The sequence below is a fragment of the Pimephales promelas genome, chromosome 18 (genome assembly GCF_988280905.1).
Source record: "Pimephales promelas chromosome 18, fPimPro1.hap1.1, whole genome shotgun sequence".
Taxonomy (NCBI): Eukaryota; Metazoa; Chordata; class Actinopteri; order Cypriniformes; family Leuciscidae; genus Pimephales; species Pimephales promelas.
In genome coordinates, this window is record NC_142786.1 from 4,685,934 (window position 1) to 4,709,260 (window position 23,327).

General features: G+C 36.4%; 1 protein-coding gene across 4 annotated transcripts in view; it reads left to right on the forward strand.

The window, feature by feature from the left end:
- Window positions 1-23,327, forward strand: part of jupb (junction plakoglobin b) — a 92,699-nt gene that overhangs the window by 53,816 nt on the left and 15,556 nt on the right. For all 4 annotated transcript variants that reach the window (XM_089122720.1, XM_089122721.1, XM_089122722.1 and 1 more), the window contains 7 exons: window positions 8,710-8,747; window positions 9,709-9,870; window positions 12,039-12,292; window positions 15,258-15,496; window positions 17,960-18,161; window positions 18,271-18,415; window positions 20,043-20,146. In XM_089122720.1, coding sequence (XP_088978846.1) covers window positions 8,735-8,747; window positions 9,709-9,870; window positions 12,039-12,292; window positions 15,258-15,496; window positions 17,960-18,161; window positions 18,271-18,415; window positions 20,043-20,146 — 1,119 coding nt within the window. In that variant the 5' untranslated portion in view covers window positions 8,710-8,734. The remainder of the gene's footprint in view (window positions 1-8,709; window positions 8,748-9,708; window positions 9,871-12,038; window positions 12,293-15,257; window positions 15,497-17,959; window positions 18,162-18,270; window positions 18,416-20,042; window positions 20,147-23,327) is intronic.

Genomic DNA, 23,327 nt, shown 5'->3' on the forward strand with positions numbered 1-23,327 from the left:
GCCTCTCAGGCACACAGGATATAATTGGTTTAGATCTTATCGGTCCATCAGAAAGTTCTTTGTTACCCCATAAGAGCTCTGACTAATTAAAACGCTATACCATGTAAAGTCCCTCAAGCAATGTTCAGCATTTGTGCAACATTTAACTATGGAAAAGAGGCATAAAAGCCATCAAGATAACCCCTCATATGTATCTCACTAGCAGAGTTCATTGTAAGGCTGGAACAATACATCGGAGATGCACTGCGATTTGTGAAGCGATTCCAATTTTTTTTTCGAGTGCAGCGCAAAACGATTTTGAGCTTAGTTTTTTATCAGCAGATGGCGCTCTAGGCTTGTTTTTAACCGCACGCTCAAATGCTCACGAATAAGAGCGATCGTGCATTCGGCTGAGTCTGAGAATCTACTTGCTCCTCAGAATGCTTTTATGACTTGAGATTAATGTAAACAGCCCACTGCAAACACCCTTGTAATTCGCTTCAACCTTTTCGAACTTAATGAATGATTATTTTATAGAAGGTTCGAGTGGTGGTGTGTGTAGGAAGCCAGCAGATTATGCTGTTTCTAGAGCCCGCAGTGCCATCTGCTGTTAAAGGGGCACTATGCAGGAATCCCGTTTTTGTCAAACAGCGACCCCTAGAGGTGAATCGATTTAAGAGAAAATTGCAATGCATTTGTAAAAAATTGGAATGGATTCAGAATCATTTCTCGATTCACGATGCTTGGATTTACTGTCGACTTACGAATCCCGATGCTTCGATTTACTGTCGATTTACTGTAAAGCAAGTATCATGTCTATTAATGGGTCAAGATAGAGTAACGTCTTTCCATCTAAACTGGTTATATATCTTAAGACTAGTAGTGAATGTTTTATGTCCAATTGGATAACCATATTAATCTGCGCAGTCAAGCATTGCCAAAACACAACCAAAACAATGTTCTTCCACAAAACACATGCAGTTTGTTTTTTAACCACCAGAGTGTCAAAAGTTACATAGTGCGCCTTTAATGTATAGAAATGACGTGTGAGATCTCAGACGGCTGGATCAGTAGGTTCCTTAGTCTTTAAGTCGTAGCAAATGTTTATAATGTGGGTTAAATGATACGAATATTCTTATGTACCTGTTTTTTTTTTTTTTATTCAATTCTCCATTCTGCAGAGAACTAAATTAGATTCATATCCAGAACCCAATAACTCATTTTAATACTGTTTTTTTTTCCTCCAGCAAAGGACATTTCTACATTTAATATTAGAGAAACCTTGAACATGGTAGGGTAAAAAAAAATTTTTTTTGAAGTAAAAAGAAAATCTAATAGGGAACTGAACTATGATTCATGCCGTTATTCAAAGAGTTTATTCAAGTACTTCCTGTGAAATTCAGTAGATGAGATGATCCAGAATGTCTTGTGTTTTCAACCTTTGCTAGGTTAAGAACAAGGTACATCCCTTGACATTTTTTAGCGTCTCTTTCATCCTATTGAATTACAGAGATGTTGTATTTCCCCCATGCTGGAAATGTAATGCTCCCGCTGCGGGTTATTCACTGCTCACATGAGGTTTTGAGGTTCTGTAACGTCCATGTGTTGGAAACATGAGTGATAATCTTTATGCAACACTTGTTCTAGCTTTGCTGCTAACACTTTTGTATCAATTTGTTCTTGTAATAGGTCTTATTCACTAAAATCGCCCCTGGTTCCCACAAGATTTTCCTAAGGGGTTTTATAATGGGTTATAATGAGTAAAATAAAGCCTGTGGTAAACACAACTTGACAATATTTAGTCTTATTGCTCCATCTCAAACAGTGGAATGCTACATTTTGTCACATTGTATTATTCACATGACTTCATATGTGTGTTGAAGTCAAATATATTGAATTACCGAGACAATCAAGGTTGATATATGTAGCTTCCTGTTCATTCACCATGCTAGAAATAACAGGTTGAGAGCATTGCATTGTGGGATACACTGTGTTTCCATACTGTACATAGTAGATATTGCATCAATTGTACACATGACTATTCTCGAATGACCTGTTAATGCAAAATTATTTCAGTAAATGTTCTGTGAGCTTTCCACTGCCAACATCAGAAAATGTCTACAGTTTTCTGCAAATTAGTTTAGAAGCTAACGCTAGCCAATTATCTTTAGCTTGATTGCGTAATGCTTTCTAATGGTTCGGATAACAGCGTTAGCGTGTTGATATTTTCTTAGGTGTCTTATAACTCAACTCAGATTGTTTTCTAATGTTGCCCTAGACCAAATCCTCACTGCATTTATGCAGCGTTTTGATCCCAGTTGGTATTCTATTACACTGTCAGGTAACTCAGCTCAGTGAATACATTTACACGTAACCATCTATATCCGTCACTGCATCTTTTGTCGTAATAGCCTGTCGTGGTTTGGCGTTCCCAAAGTGTTAGTGCACAGAGTGTTGGTGACTTTGTAATTCGAGTCCTGGCATGAGGTGACTCACGGTATCATCAGCTGCACTCCAGGAGTCTGGCAAAACCTCGCTGTCTCCTGCAGAAACTCCTGCCAAGTACCTGCCGTGGATTCGATTTTCTCAGCCCTGCTGAGAAGCTGAAAATATGTGAGCGTGTACAGATGTTTCTATCAGCACTGCTCTGTCAAACCGAGTGGCTTTATACACAAACCCGCATTTAATTGCCATTTAGCACACGCTTTCCTTCTAAAGCAACTTGCTCTATAATTGAAAGGACCGTTTGTTTAGCCTAGATCTTTGCAGTCGGCATGAAAACAAAATTGACCATATTTGCTTTCTTAAAGGGAAAGCACACCCAAAAATGAGCCTCAAGTGGTTCCAGACCCTATATGAGTTTTTCTTCTGTTGAACTTTTAAAGAATGTTGGTAACCAGACCGTTGACGGTAGCCATTGACTTCCATATTCATCAGTGTTGTAGTACTCGAGACTCGGACTCGTCTCGGACTCGGTCTCGAGACCATATTTTAATGGTCTTGGTCTTGTCATGGACTCTTGTCATTTGGACTCGGAATTGACTCGTACTCGAACATTTTTTTTTTTAGGACTCGGAATTATTCCCGAGTCCACTCGAGTTCAATTAAAAATATTTTTCATGATTATTCATTTATGTTAATAAAATATTTCTTTAAATTGATTGACACATTGGTGATTTTCTAGTGCGCAACTGCGCATGACAAATTGTAATAAAATTACTTTTAACACCACCTACTATGTGGCCTTTTTACCCTAAACTTATCATATTTTTTAAAGTAAATTCAGTAAAAAAAAAAAAAAGGATTTCTCTAAGTAAATAAAAGTAAATTAGGTAATCAACCCTCACTGGTCTCGGTCTCGACTCGGACTCGACCGTCTCTGGTCTCGGACTCGACTCTCGATGGACTCGGTCTTGACTCGGACTCGACTCTCTCTGGTCTCGGTGTCGACTCGAACTCGAGTGAGGTGGTCTCGACTACAACACTGATATTCATACTTTGGAGTCACGTGACTAACTCTGAGAAAATGGCGACAAACAGTGGCCAAATTTCCAATACTACAATCAATTAAAGGAGTAGTTCACTCTTAAAAAAACTTTTTCTGATAATTTACTCACCCACATGTCAGCCAAGATGTCCGAGTCTTTCTTTCTTCAGTCGAAAAGAAATTAAGGTTTTTGATGAAAACATTCCAGGATTTTTCTCCATATAATGAACTTCAATGGGAACCAAACAGTTCAAGGTTCAGTACAAACTGTTCAAAGGGCTTTAAACGATTCCAGATGATGATTAAGGGTCTTATCAAGCGAAACTAACTAACTCGCTCTCGTCGTAACTTCGGCACTTTATTCGCTCAATATCTATATTTTTCTAATTTAGATAATTTTGTATAATATACTAAGTCCAATAGTCATAAGCAAGTGATTCATTAGTTTAACTGCTTTGCTGCTATACTGTATGTAAGGATTTTTATGCCACAAATACTCTATGCTTAAAGGGATACTTTGTTTTGGAAGTAAGCTCATTTTACCACTAAACAGTTGAGTTTTACCGTTTTCAAATCCATTCAGCCGATTTTCTGATATTTAGAAGAATATCAGTAACCAGACAGTTTCTGGTCTCATTGACTTCCATAGTAGGAAAAAAATATATACTATGGAAGTCAATGAGACCAGAAACTCTCTAGGTACTGATATTCTTCTAAATATCAAAAAATCTGCTGAATACATTCGAAAACGGTAAAACCCAAATGTTTAACTCTGGGGGAGTGTCAAAATGAGCCTATTTCCAAAAAAAGTGAGTATCCTTTTAAATCCTTACACACATTCAGTACACTCACTGGTGGAACTTCCAAATACAAATCTGCCTTGACACTTGCATAGTAAACACAAAGTACGGCAGCATGTCGCTGGAAGTCAAACAACGGCTGACAGGTCTGCTGGTGCTGCATTGTTCAGTGTCAAGTGGCCTAAATACAGCAAAGACCCTTAGGTACATCTGCTATGTGTGTGCGCATGCTAGGATCACAGGTAGCTATTGTAACAACAGAACAATGGAGACGACGTTAGCAGGCAGTGTCCGATGAACAAAACAGACTGAGATCCTCTCATACCATTAATCATCATCAGAGATGTTGTCTTCTGCAGGAAGTGAGAGGAGAAGTTGGAAAGAAAGAGATCTATTACATTGACTCGGACAGGCCTCGCCTTTCTTGAGGACAATGGTCAAAGGATAGAGACTGTTCTTCACATTCCCTTTAAATTGAGCAAGCCTACATCCTAGATTTAGATTTGTATGAAAATACAATCCGTTCATATTTAGTAATCATACATGTGATCAGCTAAGGAAAAGGAAAAAAAATTCAATTTAACAATCTATCATCATCATATGTAGTGATGATTATTATTAAAACTATTATATAATTATAAAAAATCAATCAAATCAGTAAATAAATGTAATATTATTGCATTTTACTATATTACTACACTTTAAAAAAAATATTTTCAAGATTTATCACATTTTTTCTTTTGTCAAATCAACTTAAATAATTTATTTAGTTCAGATAACTTATTATTTTGAGTTTCTGATGATTAAATCAATCTCCTTCATTGTATGAACTCACTTTTTCCAGTTCAATCAACTCTACTTACTTTTTTAAGTTAAACCAACAATATTTTTTATAGTGATTACAATACTAATTCAATTCTTTCTTAATTTCTGAGTTTCTATTTTGGTGGGGAAATCGCAAGGACCTCTTTAAGGAATAGTTCACCCAAAAAATTTAAATTTACTCACCCTCAAGCCATCATATGTGTATGACTTACATCCATCAGCCAAACATAATTAGAGTTACCGTATATTAAAGAATATCCTTAGCATTTCATGTCAGAAAGTGTAGAAATCCGAAAAAATATGTAAACACATTACTCACTTTCCTGAGTATTGTGTCATTTTCTTTATTGTTTTGTTTGAATTGAGCATCCCGCCAGCCAATCACAGCAACAAGGACTCAACCAATGGCGCAAATTTAGGGCGGGACTCTGTTTGTTTAACCAATGGCAGGCATGTTTGAGAAACCTGTTTGTAATTATTTTAGCATTATATTTAAAATTTGTTGGATGATGCTAGCGGCAGAGAGGTTACACACTTCACCTTTAAATTGGTTAGTTTCCTTCAAGATTTGCTGTCAGGAATTTGTCTGGTCGACATCATTTTTAATGAAATCTGCGCTTATGCAAATTACTCTGAAATTACTCTGCTGTCACTAATAGATTACTGTACAGCAGCATTTCTGGATGATTTTCATTAGGTATGCTACAAATTTGTTCTTGACAAAGACATGCCCATAAAGTCACTCTATATGCATATTCACAAAACATGCATCTCTCAATTCTAAATTAAGTTTGGCCTGGCCCGGAAGCCTGTAGAAATGAAATGTCACTGTTCTGATTAGTATGGTATTTTGTGTGAGTGGGAGAATATTTTTGCTCATATCCCTGAATTTCTAACCATAGTTAGGACCTTGGAACATATAATTTGAGATGAAAGCACTCGAATAATTTTCCTCTTCGGCGCTGCCATCCTGATCACATGTGCCAGAAGCTATAAATACTCAACCTCACAGGATGGATTCTGTTTGCATTTGTCAACAGCATTATAGGAGATCTATCTGTCAATTGTGTCATCATTTACTCACCATCGTGTCAATAACCTTTTATGGAACAGAAAACAAGCTGTTTTTTCCCCTTATAATGCAAGCTGTTGAACTATAAAAATCCCCCCCCCCCCCCCAAAAAAAAACACCATAAAACTACACTGTATTTTTTGTTGGTAAATTGTGTTCACAATTGTAGTTCGGTTCTTTCAAAAAAATTAGCGTTCACACACACTGCGTACGAAATCTGATACTTCTCTACTGTTTAGTATGCAAAGAACAGTAGGCCTGAGCATTCTGTCCTGCTTAGGGTCGTGGCATATAAACGTGTGACAACATTTCTCTCCGATACCGTAAGAAATTAACTTCGATTGAATGGAGGATTTTAACTGACAAGATGATTGACAGGGCAGTTTACGGCGATAGGATGCACGCGACTGATCTGTCCGTTAAAGATTGCCGAATTGCCAAAGCTTGCCTACTCTTTTGCTTCCTCACAAAAAGAGTACTTTTAGGGCATAGTATAAGTAGGCGAATTGGGACACAGACTAACTTTCAGAGCAAATCTAAATTTGCCGGAAGTTTTCCCAGGCTAGTGGAATAAGGAAGACGCAATACTTCGCACTTCCTCTTAAACCTTGTTTAACCCAGAAAACATGTTTTAATTAATCAGTGCTTGCATAATTAATGGATCTTTAATGCCTATTGGGTACATTTCCAAAGCGGCTGTCATTTTTTTTTTAAGACATGTTCCTCTTTTAATCAGTTCTGAGGTGGTTTACTGACCGCTGGAGTGTTGTGTGTGTGTGTGTTTGTTGTGTTAATGTCTAGTTTACATTAATGTGATTAATGAGTGTGGAAAATGCAAGGCGTGTGGTGTCATAACAACAAAATAACAACAAATCTCCATATGAAACTGAGGGACAGAGGCAAACTGTACTCATACTTGAATGTTTTATAAAGAGAAGCTGAAGACAGGAGAATGGCAAGAGCGAGGAAGAGCCGGGAATACTAAACAGAGATTCCTTTTTAAGCTGGATTCCATTTAAATTGAAATGGAAGGAACCAAAAAAAAGGGAAAATAAGATCTTGTAAGATGTGGTACCATAAGGAAGTAATTCAAAGAGATAAAATGGATTAGTCACTGCTTTATAAAAGAAATGGTGTCTTTTCTAGTTCCACTTTTTGATGAAATGCTCTTGCAAGTGTTTTTATATTCGTGAATTAAAATTCAGGTCCAACTTGGTTTCTGCATCACTAATACAAGAGAGCATCTGCTTTTATTTATTTTTGTGCATTAGGAGATATTGATAATCTAAGTTTTCTTTCTTTCACACTAAAGGTCAAGAAAAAAATGAATGAATTGTAACGGCTGCAAAGAGTTTGAGTTTCTATTTTATGTGGGGCTTTAGACTTCTATGCATGGCAGTTAATTTTGTTCATTGATAATCATTTTTTTAAATCTCAGTTATGCTTTTTTTTGTGTCAATGTAAAAACTATACACATTTAAATTAATTTAATATTTGTATTTAAGGGATAAAATAAATAAATGTGTTACTAATTTTTATGCATTTTAATCACTTATCACAGCTGTTTTCAGTGTAATTTATGTAAAAACTATACACACTTTAATTATAAATATTATAAATAAAAAATAGTATATTTTAATTTTAATAAATTAATTTAATATTTTTATTTTAAGGAATAAAATAAATACATTTATTAATAATTGTTATGCATTTTTAATCACTTATCACAGCTGTTTTCAGTGTTATTTATGTAATTATAATTTTTTTATTAAGAAAGTGTAATACAGTTAATAATTATAAATAAAAAATAGCATATTTTAATAAATTAATTTAATATTTTATTTTTAATTAAGAAAATGTAATACAGTTAATAATTGTTATATATTTTTAATCACTATTATCACAGGTATTTTCAATGTTATTAAATTAAAACTATACGCTTTAATTATAAATATAATACATAAAGAAAATATGTTTTTTTATGATAATTCAGTGTATTTTAATATTTTTATTTTATTATTAATAAACAAAATACAATTCATGTATGTTTTTATATATAATAAATTATTTTGTATCACATGAAAGCACAAAGTTCCCAGACGTTTTTGCCACTGACGTAGGTTCAGATGAAGGTGTTGTCTTTATCCATCATGCTTCTTCATCTCCAGCCATTTCCCTCCTCATAGTCTGGGGTATTTATAGTCATGAATGAAGCGTCGTCGAGACATTAATGACAAAACCTGCACTGAAAAAGACTCTTGAGATTTTCAGTCCTTGTGAATATGAACTTTCAGTTCTCTCTCCCATCGAGCAAACTACAAATGAAGCATTAAAATTCCACTTTGGGGAAGCTACTATGATTTGTGCGATCGTTCTATGCAGTAGTTTTATAAATAGCATTGCCTGCTCACTATTTTTAAGTCCCAGTGGTGCTTTTCCCTCTAAACTGGTGCATGCTGTCATTTCACATTGCAGATCACTGCATTCATACTGCATCTCTCTTGTTCTCTACGCAGTCTAAAACTTTGCTTCATGTTTCATCACAGGTTGAATTAAGGCTGGACAGTGGTGATGTCACTGCAAAGTAAGTTTAATCATTTAAGAATTGCTACATTTTTTTTTTTTTTTTTATGTTTTCTTAAACTGACTTTTTTCAGTTATACAGGACATGCGGAGTTAAAGGGGTAGTTCACGCAAAAATGAAAATTCTGCCAGTATTTACTCACCCTCATGTTGTTCCAAACCTCTATGTGTTTATTTGTTCTGCTATACTTAAAGGAAGATATTTGGAAGAATGTTTCTATCAAACAGATCTCATTCCCCATTGACTACCATAGTAGGAAAAAATACATAGTATGTCAATGGGGACTGAGATCTGTTTGATTAAAACATTCTTCCAAATATCTTCCTTTGTGTATAGCAGAACAAATAAACACATAGAGGTTTGGAACAACATGAGGGTGAGTAAATACTGACAGAATTTTCGTTTTTGGCTGAACTAACCCTTTAAAGTGCCAGGTAGATACAGTACAATATGCTCCAAAAGTCTAAGACCACCTGTTAAAATGGATCAATTATATTAGCAGTATAATTTTACATAAATCCCAGTGTCATATTATGATTCTTTAATGACAGCAACACTTAAGCTGCTTTTCTGGTGATCAAGTTTCTTGTACAAGAAAATCTGATTTTGCATGGTAATTGTCACTGATTTTCTTATTGACTTTTAAAAGCATTAAAAAGTATCAATTAGTTAAAATAAATATTAAATTATATATATATATATATATATATGTAAATATATATACAATGGTTGTATTTATGATATAATATATACATATCTATGCTAACATCCTACAATTTATCATAGAATCATAGAATATATAATATAATTACAATTTAAATATTATTTTTATATGTTATGCTTCTTATTTGGAGATTTATATTAATATTGAATATATATATATATATACATCTAATTCAATCAATTACAATTTCTAAATGTACAGTATATAAGTAGTGATTGTGTTGCTCCTGTTCTGCAGTGAGTGAGGCAGAAGGGGCTGTGAAAGTGGAAGAGTGGCAGCAGACGTTTTACGCCTCTGACTCGGGGATTCAGTCCGGAGCGACCACCATTCGTGATGAGGAGGAGTCTGAGTGCTGTAAGAAGTATAGCATCAGTGCCAGTGCTGTGGAGAGCGCCACAGGTAATGTGTTCGTTTTAAAGATTTTCCGATGCCTCTCCAAACATTTTGATGAATTATACAACCTGAGGGCCCCCAAAAAAACTTCACATTAGAGTCGGTGGCGTTCAAGCGTTGAACCCTCCAACAAGCGCTGTGTGGTTTCACTGGCCTTGTACGACATTTGGAAAGCGTTGTTTTTTTTTCTTAACTTTTTTTTTTTTAAAAAGTACATGCATTCATTGCTGTGCCACGGTTTAGAGAACCCTGTTGCTTTATCAATTCAATATTCATATGAAACGTTTCTCATTATTCTTTGTCGTCGTCAGTTCGAAATAACTGGGGATTTTAAAATAGATTCCTCAGCATGGCAGCATATGCGCAGTTTTGGAGGAAAGCTGCACATTTATTGTCCGCCCAGAGCCAGTGACATTTAGAAACTCTTCCAAACACAGTTCAGTAGGTTCACTTTTTATGGTTAGAACATTATTGCTATCACAACAGAGCCCTTCCTGACGCTCACAAGGCTTCCAGCACGGGCTGCACTTTATTCAGACTGCCACAGACGCACTCCCATTATTCCCTCCTCTGGTTCTCTGGTGTCAATCTATTCTGTTATTTGCCCTGAACCACGTCTCCACTGCACCACGATATGAAATATTGCACCTTGGGATGGATTTTAAAATGATGGTTTTTATAAAACTGACTCTGATTGGAAGAGCCGCAATCTACAGTAGGTGTAATTTGCGGATAAAATAGCTGATATGCAGACACCTGTAACTGCACAATGATTCTATATTAAAGGGGTGATGAACTGAGAAATCAAATTTTCCTTGAGGTTTTGATATATAAGAGGTCATCATATTAAGAATATCCTGAACGTTTCAGAACTGAAAACGTCCTTGTTAGTCCAAAATCAGCTTTTATGGTTAGCAGGCCCAGGCGTGAGTGAGATGAGGAAGAGAGAAGAGCTCAGGGTCACTCACTGGACTCAAAATAACATTACCTTTCAAAGGATCCTAATGCTGGGAATGTGTTTTTTTTTTTTTTTTAAATGTGTGGGAATATGTTCATTTCACTGGATTCTTTGGTAAATCAGTTCGCAAACTCGGCGCAGGCTTTTTACGATATTGACTGGAATTACACATGTAAACAACCGTTTTAATTCTAATGCCTGATCTGTGACCAGTGATTTCTGATGTCATGATTCATGGAGCTACAGTCAGATGTTCTTCCTCCTGTCTGTAAATCAAACCAGTGACTAAACTGTCAACTTCACATTGCTTCTCTTAGTAGGGTGTAAATAATCTGTTAAACTGATTGAATTATATATAAAAAGCGATCAAAGAATGCTCCGTTTACAAAAGCTGTAGCTGTCAATCAAACAGCGTGTGTCTGTTTATCAGTGACTGAGTTCTGGACTCATGGGGCTAAAATTAGGCTAGGAAAATGCCTTTTATTTCTAAATTATGCCATTTTTGAAGTAAAAATCATACTAACATTATAAATGCACTGCAGAAAACAATGCAGTTCATGACCCCTTTAATGCACGAAGTCTGCATATCTAATATATTGTGCTCAATGTAATTAATTATAGTAATTTAATTTTGTGTTTTCCTTGTCTTTTGTGGACTTTTCCTGTTCTGTGCTATTTTTTTGTAATTTTAGGACACTTAATTTGTGTTCTATTATTAAATATAAAGTATGCTATTATTATTCTAATCATAAGATCACCTCTTAAACGTGCAGTATGTAATTTTTGGCCTCCAGGGGTCGCTAACCTCTTACAATAACGAAGGCTTAAATCGATGAATTATGGATATCGTCGTCAAGCTGATGGATCTTTTATGGATGAGTGAATACATTCTTCTAAGCATAACCCAGTTGTCCACGTCTGTTGCCATGGTTACTATGGCAGTACGAGCGGAAACCGATGGTAACGCGGATATGCCGCCATTGACTGGCGACTCCTCACCCCTGCTATCACGTCCCGTTTCCTTGGTTAAAATTGCAATTTTCTCACGATTTACAAATAATTGGAAACATTGGGGATATTGTAAGTAATCAACTAAATAAAATATATAACATTGGCCTTATGGTTTTGGGATATTTTACTGCAAAAAATCCTACATATTGCACCTTTAACAGCAAATAACTCAATATGACTCTTATTTCTCTCTTTCTGCACTCAGACGTTGAGGCTCAATACAGTCTAACTCGAGCCCAGAGAGTGCGTGCGGCCATGTTCCCCGAGACGCTAGTGGAGGGAGAGACGGTGCTCACCACACAGAACAATCCAGACCAGCCGACCAATGTCCAGAGACTGGCCGAGCCCTCGCAGCTGCTGAAAACGGCCATCGTACATCTCATCAACTATCAGGACGATGCCGAGCTGGCCACACGTGCCGTACCAGAGCTCACCAAACTGCTGGCCGATGACGACCAGGTACAACGTTCAGACACAACCATCACACGAAACCCTTTTAATTAAACATGCGTGTTTGAGGCTGGGAATCTAGTAAAACCTGTTTGAAAATGCCGTCAGTTAATTATGAAAAACAAAAGACTTTTAATAAAACGGAGATAAAACAGTACAGTTCTGCAAAAGACTATACAGTAGCTTTTGTTCTGTTGATATCCCACATCAGCTTATATCTTCAAAATTGTCTAGAGTGAAATTACAGAAGTTTTGACTTAGTAGCTGTCATTCTCAGAGACTAAACCCGGCTGCGCACATGGTGAAATGAGATGCAGAAAGAAAAGGGTAATGAAAAGATGCAAGATGGGAAATCTCACAGGATGGGCCTGAGAAAGGAGGAATGAAGTGAAACAAAACAAAAGAGAGAGAAAAAAGTGCTATGATATACAGTACTTTAGTATATTATCGGTTTTCAAGAGCATGCAACCAATGAAATTCTAAAAACAATTACAGTAGAAAACATATTTGTTCATTTTTCTATTCATGCCATGTGTATAATTTAGCATATGTTTGTATGTTTTTGTGTATTAATACATGTTTTTATTTCTTTACATTGAAGAAATGTAATTCTCACCAATTGTAAAATATTGTTCTTTAAGCAAAATACATATGTGTTACAAACTGCTCCGAGACTTGGGTTGAAGATCTAAATGCAGTTTTATTGGGCCATCCAGAATCATAAGCAAAGGGTCAAACATGAAACACAAGCAAACAGGGTAATCCAGAACAATGGCTAGAGAATCAAAAACACAGGAAACCAGGATATCACTCAAAGTTGCAGTGTAACACAATTACAAGACTTTGCAAAGAATGACTGAAAACACTCGGCTTATTTAGGATCATGGGAACAATATGATTGGACTGACAGGTATGCGACCATACTATATTACACTACACTATGCTAGATGACTTCTACTAGACTTGCTACACTCTTAACCCAGCTAAAGCATTCGGGTCAATTTTGACCCAGAAGTGGTATTCAAATTCCTATAAAAATCTATCATTTTTAATACCAAAATGAAATGCTATCAAAATACAAAAATTTCAATTAAAAAAAAGGTGGGAAATGTAGTGATGGCATTTTAAAAAATGGTAAAGGGCCTTTTACACTGAACGCAATAATTTGTAAGAGTGTTCGTCGTGATGTCGCTCTTGAATTATAACAATAGATCCCTATGGAGCTTTTCACAACAGGCGCAAAGCGAGATTTATTTTTCAAAACTGCGTCGATTTTTATTATTTTTTTCACCGCCCCACGATGGAACGAGCCGTCCAATTAGATTTGAGCTTACCCGAGCTTCTGCTGTTGCACAAAAGTGTGAGAGTGGTGGCGCTGTTTTGAAAACCTGTGTAAACACAGAAGAAACGTTTTCTCGAAGAGAGAAGAGAATGGACGTTGAGTTCTTGTTATCACTATTGTCTGAGAATAGATTTATTCTCATGTTTACTTGAATATTTCTGTATACAGAAAACCATTTTTATTCATTTTCCACTGAATTATGCGATCTGAAGAGCACTGTCCGTTTTCCTCCACGGCGCACGAGTGTTATGAGTCAGAGAGCCCATTCGCTCTAGATCTGTCAGTCTTGTTCATAACTCGTGCCCTTTCGCACATAAAGAATTGAGACAAACGTTTCTACACTCTTTGAAGAAATGGTTCTATTTAGAACCAGAAATGGTTCCATCCCCCGCTTCATATATGGAACTCCAAAATGGTTCTATATAGAATAGAATATATATTTTTTTTTTTGGTAAAAGTATGGAACCCCAGGGTTCTATGTATATAGAACCCAGAGGAACCCTTTTTTAAGAGTGTATAGAACCTTTTAGGGGTTCCAAATACGTAGCGCTGATAGAACCTTTTAAGGTTCTATAATATAGAACCTTTTCTTCTAAGAGTGTACGGATGAAACATGACGATATACTGTATGTTCTGTATGTGTTTTTCATGTGGCTCGGGGTATTTTTATAACAATTAACAAATGTTTGAAATTGAGAAATACAAGCAGGTCGTGTTCAGCAATGGCAAAGGCCGCAAGATCTGTGATTGGTCGGCTTGGTAGCATCGCATTTTCTCCTACGCATTTCCACACGTACCATCTCCTCCAACGTCTTCTCTCGTTTCTGCCTTTTAGTTTTAGTAATTTCACTAAAATGAACTGTTTTTCCACCTCAATAAGCTCCAACTCCAAACATGATCCGCTCTCTTTCAGTCGCCATTGCTTGTAGTAACCTAGCCGCGAGGAATCTAAACACAGTGGAACATTTAAACCCTCCGCCGTACACTACGGCGTATCCTCGACGCAGAAGTATAAATTGGCCTTTAGTTACAATATGGTTTTAGTTGAAAAATATTAAGTTATGACGGTTTTACAAAGCTTACGTTCCACTGGGTCCAATCCTGGCTTTTTTAATGCATAATAAGGGTGAATAATAAAGGTTCTTTATTGGCATCTATCGTTACATAAAGAACATTTTCATTCCACAAAAGGACCGTTATTGTGGAAAAAGGTTCTTTTAGATTAAAAATCTTCTTCACACTAAAACAGTGGTTCTTTTAAGAACTCGTGAGCTTAGAATTATAAGGTTCTATATCCGTTTAGGGTAGTTCTGAGATATTGAGCATCAAAGTTTTTACATCCCACCTGGCAAAACTGTTATGTAGTATAATCTTCTATTATAGCTTTATCTATTAATATTTTTTTTTTTTTTTTTTTTTTTTTTTTTACAAAAATAACACCACACAGGCATTAATAAACACCTAATGGATCAGATTATGTCAAAAACTCAATTTTCACCAAAAGTGGAGATAGAACCTTATAATTCTAAGCTCACGAACTGTTCCCTGAAAGGTTCTTTGTGGAACCCAAAATGGTTCTCAAAAAACCTTCTGAAACTTTTAGAGTTTAGACATTTTCTTTCACGATGGCAGGTGGTGGTAAACAAGGCAGCCCTCATCGTGAACCAGCTGACGCGTAAGGAGGCGTCCCGTCGTGTGCTCATGCAGTCTCCTCAGATGGTGTCGGCTGTGGTGAGGGCCATGCAGAACACTGGAGATCTGGAGACGGCCCGCTGCGCTGCCAGTGTCCTCCACAGCCTGTCTCACCAGCGCGAGGGACTGCTAGCTATCTTCAAATCGGGTGGCATCCCCGCACTCGTGCGCATGCTCAGGTGAGTGTATGCACAAAAAGCATTTTCCTACTGTAATGTGGCGTGTTTCCATATGAACCAGGATATGGGAATTGTCGTTCAGCATAACTTAAAAGGTGAGAAAACGGGTAGGTAATCGGAGAGTCTTACAGGGAGAATGCTGGAGGAGAATTATTCTGTGGCATATATTTCTATGGCATCAGTGAAGTGGACTTATTGTAGAATTAAGAAAAGCTATCATAAGCATTGTAATTTTATAAGCGGATGTCATAACATATGTCAGTAGACCGAGACCGGTTCATTCATGAATCCGTAAGATCTTACCTTCATCCTGTGGAAATACCAACCGGAAGACAGGACACAATGAGGAGGACAGTGGTGAAAAGGGGCGTAGCTACAAACCGTTTATAGAAACAGTAATAGTACTGAGACCTGCGTTTTTTTGTCATGATTTGAGCCTTTAGAAACCGAATGTATGAGATAGTAGTTGTCAGATTTCTTTGGTGACTTTAAATATGAAATTAAATCGGACTCTTGGTGAACAGCTTTGGGGAATTTGATGTTTCCCCATTTAAATAGACAGGAGCTGCACTTGCATGCCTGAAATAGCTGCTTGAAAGGCTTTTCAAAGATGGCCAAGGCACTTTGACTATTTAAATAATTTCATTAATTATCCACATTGTAACAGTGGATGCTTGGGCAAAGTTATGGTATTAAGCAAAAAGATGGCCGCAAATAATGAAACGAAGCCTTCTCAGAATATTAAATATCACCAAAGGCTTAATAAATATCACATTTTTTAGTCTTGGAAAAATGCAGAGACCCTGTGTTCACTTATGTATTTCTAACATAAGAAAAATGGTGAATGACAGATGCTTAGACGGTCTGATGCGTTTGTGTTTTAATTAGTCCCTTGACTGTTCTTGGCCAGACACATGTTTTGGTTGAATAGTGGTAAACGTTTGATGGACACTCACAGCTCCTAAGAGAACCTCAGGCGGACCGGGCTCGATCATCACCAAATCGGTGGTATCTACTAAATTCATGCTAGTTTAAACTGGTCTTTTCAGGAGGGAAGCCATAATCCTTCCATTTTGGGTCTGGTCTTTTCTTTCCCAGTCGTGGTGTGTGCGTTAAGCTTCTTTCTCATTGTGGCGCACATTAATTTGTGCTCACTTTATCTCCTTTATATTTAGTGAATGATGCCTAGAGCTAACCTGTGATGCATTCTGATGAACACTGTGACTAAGCAATGCTAAAGCAGGACAATGTGTCTATCTTTGTGTGAGAAAACGTCCACTACACCACCCTGTAATAGGGGCCATAGAAGAGCTGTATTTTAGAGATATATTTGGACTGTGATGGCAAATTTGCTCTGTCAGAAAGCCCATTTATAGCAGATGCTGAGATAATAGAGCAGAGCAGAATCTTTATGACCACACAACCAGGGCTGCTGTAACTTTGACACAGTATCAGTTTATTAAGTTACATGGAGAGTCTCCTTGGTGCAGCCAGCCTGTATTGAAATGTCATTATCAAGGATGCCATGGTGAGATCTTAAAAATTTCAGTGTGTAACCACTGTAATAGAAGCCCAGATTTGTAAAGGTGAGGTGTGTCATTTTTCTGATGTGAAAGCACTCTTTTCTTTCAGTTTAATATGCAGAGACAACTATAAGTAAGCCATTTGCTTATCGCATACTGCACATCCTGACATGGCGCATATATATATATATATATATATATATATACACACACACATTTACATTACACATTTCAGACATGAAACTCTAATAGGTTCTTTAACCTGCTTGTAATCACATCATTATCTATAGAGCACAGCTGATTGGTTCCTGCTGTATCAGTAGTAGCCAATGAGCTTGTGTGTTCAACCTACAAAAACTTGCTTAGCATTGCTCTTATCGTAGATGCGATTAATCGTGATTAATCAATTTGACAGCACTAATTTTAATAATATGACATAAAAAGTAAGTTTAGTGAAAAATAGTACAAAATAGAAATAAACAAAAAATAGTTCAATTGTATTATGTTATAATATGATGTCTATATTAAAATACTTAATTTAGAAATATTATTTATTTTAATAAAAATAATATTTTTAAAATTTATTTTGAAAATATTATTTTAATAATAATCATGTTAATCTCCTTTCTTGCAACATTGGCTTGAAAAAATATAAATAATTAGAAAATACTTAAAAATTATAAATAATATAAATAATTAAATAAAAGTAAATATTTTTCCGTCAGACAAAATAGTGAATAATAATTTTATGTTGAAAATGTACATATTTTGAAACCTTTTAATTTCACATTTGCTTTAAGACAAAATGTATGTCCGTATACATTAAAATCTGCAGCTGCTTTTATATTTTAGGAAGAGTGTCCCTCGCGTCATATTTAGTGTTTCTGGACATTACAATCTATTTGACCCATTTGTTGTAAATATTCTATTCGTTCTTCAGTTCCCCTATGGAGTCGGTGCTATTCTATGCCATTACCACGTTACACAACCTGTTACTGCACCAGGAGGGAGCCAAGATGGCCGTGCGTTTGGCCGATGGACTACAAAGAATGGTCCCCCTTCTGAAAAAGTCCAACCCAAAGTTCCTGGCCATCACCACAGACTGCCTGCAGCTGCTCTCTTACGGCAATCAGGAGAGCAAGGTGTGTGTGTGTGTGTGTGCATTACAGCGCCCCCTGTGGCTACACTGAGAATGCATTGCCTTAGGAATCAAGTTTGTAGAGTGAATGTCTCATAATTCTCTCTTCACAGTTGATCATCTTGGCAAATGGTGGGCCAGAAAGTTTGGTGTTCATTATGAGAAACCACAACTATGAAAAGCTCCTATGGACCACCAGCAGAGTCCTGAAGGTGCTTTCTGTCTGTCCGAGCAACAAGCCGGCTATTGTTGACTCTGGTGAGTGTATGTTTTGTCTTTGTCTCACTTTTGTAATGTTTTCCTTCTATTCCTAGACCCTAAAGGAATATTATTATCTCTTTTCTTTCATTCCCGAGGACTGTTCTCTTGGGCGTTTTGTATAATTTCCCTATAATATCGCAATCTCCATCTAATTTTTTTTTTTTGTTTGGGTTTTTTTTGCATCTTTTTCCCCCCCACCACTTCTTGATTAATGAATTTCCATGACTTTTCCATTCATTCATGGTTATTAAAAGATATATTTATGAGATTGCCGGGGGCGATTATTTGTTTGTCGTGTGCCAATCCTGTGAAACATTTGAACATCGAATTATACACTACAGTTTAAAAGTTTGGGTTTTTATATTCATGTATTTGAAAGAAGTCTCCTTTTCTCACCAAAGCTGCATTTATTTAATCAAAAATACATTAAAACAATCATATTGTTACAATTAAAATGTTCTATTTTATAGTATTTTAAAATAGTAAAGCTGTATTTCCAACATCATTTCTCCAGTCTTAAGTGTCACACGTTCCTTCAAAAATATCAATGTTGGAAACAGCTTAATATTTAATTTTTTTCAGTATTCTCAGATGAATAGAAAGTTCAAATGAACAGCATTTATTTGAAATAGAAATATTTTGGACTATTATATAGATACAAATGTCTTTACCTCAATTTTGATCGATTGAATGCAATCTTGATGAATAAAAGTATTAATTTCTTTAAAAATAAAAATAAAAATCATACTGACATCCAACCTTTGAATGGTATAGTGTATGTTTTGTGTGCAAAAGCTCCAAAAAGACAAATGAGATTTCAATGGAAATCAATAGATCTGAGCTTCTGTGCACAGCTTGACTTTCTTTTTTATTCTTTTTTATAAGTTTAGAAAAAACACTATTTGTAAAATTCTCAGATCTTCGTCATGTTTTTTTTTTATGATCATGACAGACAATTGCCAGAATTGTTGGGGAAAGTAGGGAAATGGGATCGGGACTCCCAACTTGAACCTGCATCATCCACATGAGCCTCACCATATCAGGAGCATACGTGCAAACCACTACACTACAGTCCCAGCGATACGTGATTTATAGTTGATTCGGCCATTGAACTCAATTAAATGTTCATCTTTATGTTAAACCCCACCTTTGACCTACTCCGCCTGTCAGTACATCCTCACAGCAGTCATGGATGTTACTTTATTAATACTTAAATATACAACGGGAAAGGTTATAGGACACTATCGCGCCTGCCAGGGCTGATCTCATAAAAGTCTTCACAGTCATGGCGTGACTTTATCCTTTCCCATATGAAGCTTTGGCGCTCGTCTTGAAAAAACCGCGCAGAGGATCAGGTAGTTACAACACTGGATGAGAGGCAGTTTTCAAGGATGTCTCCTAATCTCCTTCCCTCTTTTTATCTTCCTAAGCCATGTGCCTTTTAGTTTATCTGCACCGACTCCAAAAGACATTTCTCTCCCCTTGGCAGACAATGGCTAATCCATGGAGAATACAGCCTTCTTTTTAGAGCAGGTTGTGTAGCTGAATAGTTTTGTTCTTTTTTTTTTTTGTGGCTAAGTCCGATAAATATGGACTCTAAACCCTTTTTCTCTCCGTTTGGCAGGAGGTATGCAGGCCCTCGGCCAACATCTCACAGGTTCGAGTCAGCGTCTAACACAGAACTGCCTGTGGACCCTGAGGAATCTGTCTGATGCTGCAACCAAGCAGGTAATGGAGCTTAATTGGTTGAGGGAAGCTATTTCAATTATTTTAACAATTGTATCTGCTCTGTTATTGCTTTTAAGAATTACGTCTGTTCCTCAAAAGGAAATACAGCTGAAATATGGAATTGAATTTGTAATTACAGTTATTTTTTATGTTACTGTATTTCCTCATAAAGTGAAGCAAAATGACCCCATTTATCCTAAATCAGTCAATCAAGAATCTGACTGTGAAATGTCTTTTAAAACCAGATAATTAGTATGTTTGCCTACTAATGAAGTTACAATAGCGTTTCATTACACAGTTTTGCATTCAATTATTAAATGTGCAAATGCTCCTAAGGATTTCAGGCCAGACAAAGCTTGAAAGCCATGAAAAGGCTTTCATGTAGTCTGACGTTTCCCCCCTCGGTACTTTCGAATGCTTTTAAAGTTCAGGGGACTTGTGGCTTTTATAATTATTCCTCACCTCCACACAATTTGTCCCTCATTACTGCTACTCAGAATTCAGTGGCCCAGAAAATACACAGTTAATGATGAACAGGTTATCATTTTCGTCCTTATTATTAAATTCACAGAACAAAAACAACTATGAACAGACGCGTCCCCTTCTGCTCTTACGGAAAGTGTCTAGAATTTAAATGGATGAATTTGAGCTCACGTCATTCTGTCCGTCTAATCCTTCTTATCTCCTTCCTCCACTGCCTTTCCTCTTTCATTTGTTCCTTATCGTGGTCATTATTTCATTTGTGATAATTAGCGGTTTGTCTGATTCTTGAATTTTTTTTATTATTTTTTTCTGTCCCTGATCTTCTGTCCCAAATCTGGGTTATAATGATGTACTTACAGAAGAATGGACATTAAAATACTTACTGTTTAAATATTACACCCCAAGATTTAACCATTATGTGTTTACATGATTTGTTTTGTGAAAAACATGATTTTTTTTGTGTGTAGTTATCAAATATTACAACTTTGCTGACATGATGGCATAAACCCTAAAACAACTGTAAGAATGATGATTTAAACAGATTTGCTGCTTAAATACAGTAATAGGTTTAACACAAGACTTATTAGAAGTGCTTTTATGACAAGGCACAAAATATTACTTTGGTGTCAATGGACCTTAACTTACAGAACTGATCAAAAGTTTGGTCGGTAAGTTTTTTTGAAAATAAATGCAAAAAAAGATGCATTAAGTTGATCAAACGTGAGAGTAAATAAATGTATTATATAACAAATGAATGTAAATAATGCTGTTATTTCTATTCATCACAGAATCCTGAAAAAGTATCACTGTTTCCACAAAAATATTAAACAGCACAACCGTTTTCAAAATTGATGAGGATAATAATAGGAAATATTTATTGAGCAGCAAATCAGCATATTTGAATGATTTCTGGAGGATCATGTTACACTGAAGACTGGAGTAATGATACAGAAGCTTTGCATCACATAAAATAAATTAATTAAAAACAACCATGATGAGCATAAGAGACTTTTTTTCAAAAACAGTAAAACACAAATCTTACTGACCATCCTTGAGTACGGTAGATTAAAGTACTTCTCTGGTTCATTAGGCATATCAAGCTCCAAATAAGCCAAAAAAAGGAAGCATAAAAGCACCACAAAAGTGTTTCATATGACTCACGCACTATATTGCAATGAAATTGAAATGTTATTTACAGAAAATCTTGTGGTCACCTTTCACTTTAATTGAAACATTCTGCTATACATGTCTCCTTTTGTTTTCCCTGAGAGAATAAAAGTTGTGGGAGAAAGAAAATCGTATAAAATATATTAAAATAGAAAGAAGTAATCTGGTTCAGATTACACGATTTTAGCCAGATTTTGGCGCGACCCGTTTGACGTAGGGTGTCGTGGGGATTCGTAAACGTCAATGGGCGTCGGGACCCAAGATTCGATCGTATCATCTCGTATAGTGTGTCATGGTGGGCGACAACCTACGTCGTGTCTGCGATGCTTCACGACAAAAAGACTGGCATGTTTAATTTTTTTAACGGTCGCCCACGACGGTTCCGTCACATGTATGAGGTTGACTAATAGGAGCACAGAAGCTTTTCCGTTCACAACTTTCAAAAATGGCGAAACGAAAGAGAGACGATGGTGCTAACGTTAAAACTAAAAGTAAAAAATATATAAGAAAACAATATTTTACCTCAAGTTCTCTTTGAAGGATTGACAGCCCACACTGTCCTCTTCGAGCAATCCAGGAACAATCCATTGTCGGGTTTTCTCTCTTTTTTTACTTTTTTCTGAACGCAGGACCGCCAATACAACACTCACCGCGTCATCCATTGTTTGTTTACGTTCGTTTCTGGAAGTCACTCGCTACTAGTTTCGCCTTCTCGATGACATCACGCGCGCCGTTAAAGACGGCATGCGATGACTGGTCAGGAAGCAACGTGTAGTCTGACATTTTTGAAGATTTTAGGAGTCAAAATCGCGTAATCTGACACAGTGATTATCTTAAAGGCCCGTTCTTCGTGATCCCATGTTTCAAACTTTAGTTAGTGTGTGATGTTGTTGTTAGAGTATAAATAATATCTGTAAAATTATAAAGCTCAAAGTTCAAAGCCAAGCGAGATATTTTATTTAACAAAAGTAGCCTACATCGAACGGCCCGTTTGGACTACATCCCTCTACTTCCTTCTTTAATGACGTCAGTCGAACAGTTTTTTGACTAACGTCCGCCCAAAGGAACGCTCCCTCAACTTGCGCACTTCTTATAACTTACTGTGTTTACTCAGATCTTACGGTGATTTTCTGAAGTAAAACTGACGCTTCATCTTTTGTGTGATGTACAATAAACTTTATTAAACTCATCAGGATATGTTTGATCATCATTCGGACCTGGTCCAAAACAGCAGACTTGTAGGCTATTAATAAATAATGTTTACATACAAGCAGATGACAAGTGCGTTATAATAAGCGTAATTAAACTACTAAACTCGGTAGGCATTATTGTCCGACTCGAAATGAACATCGTTACTGAGAGTTTCTGATTTTATCATCATTCCGTGCGATGAAATTGTCCTGAGAGACTGAGCGCGAGCTCATGAAGCTCCGCCCCCTGTGCCGGCAGCTGCAGCTCATTTGCATTTAAAGGGCACACACTAAAACAGCGCGCTTTTCCGAGCCCCCAAAAAATGACAATTTAAACATGC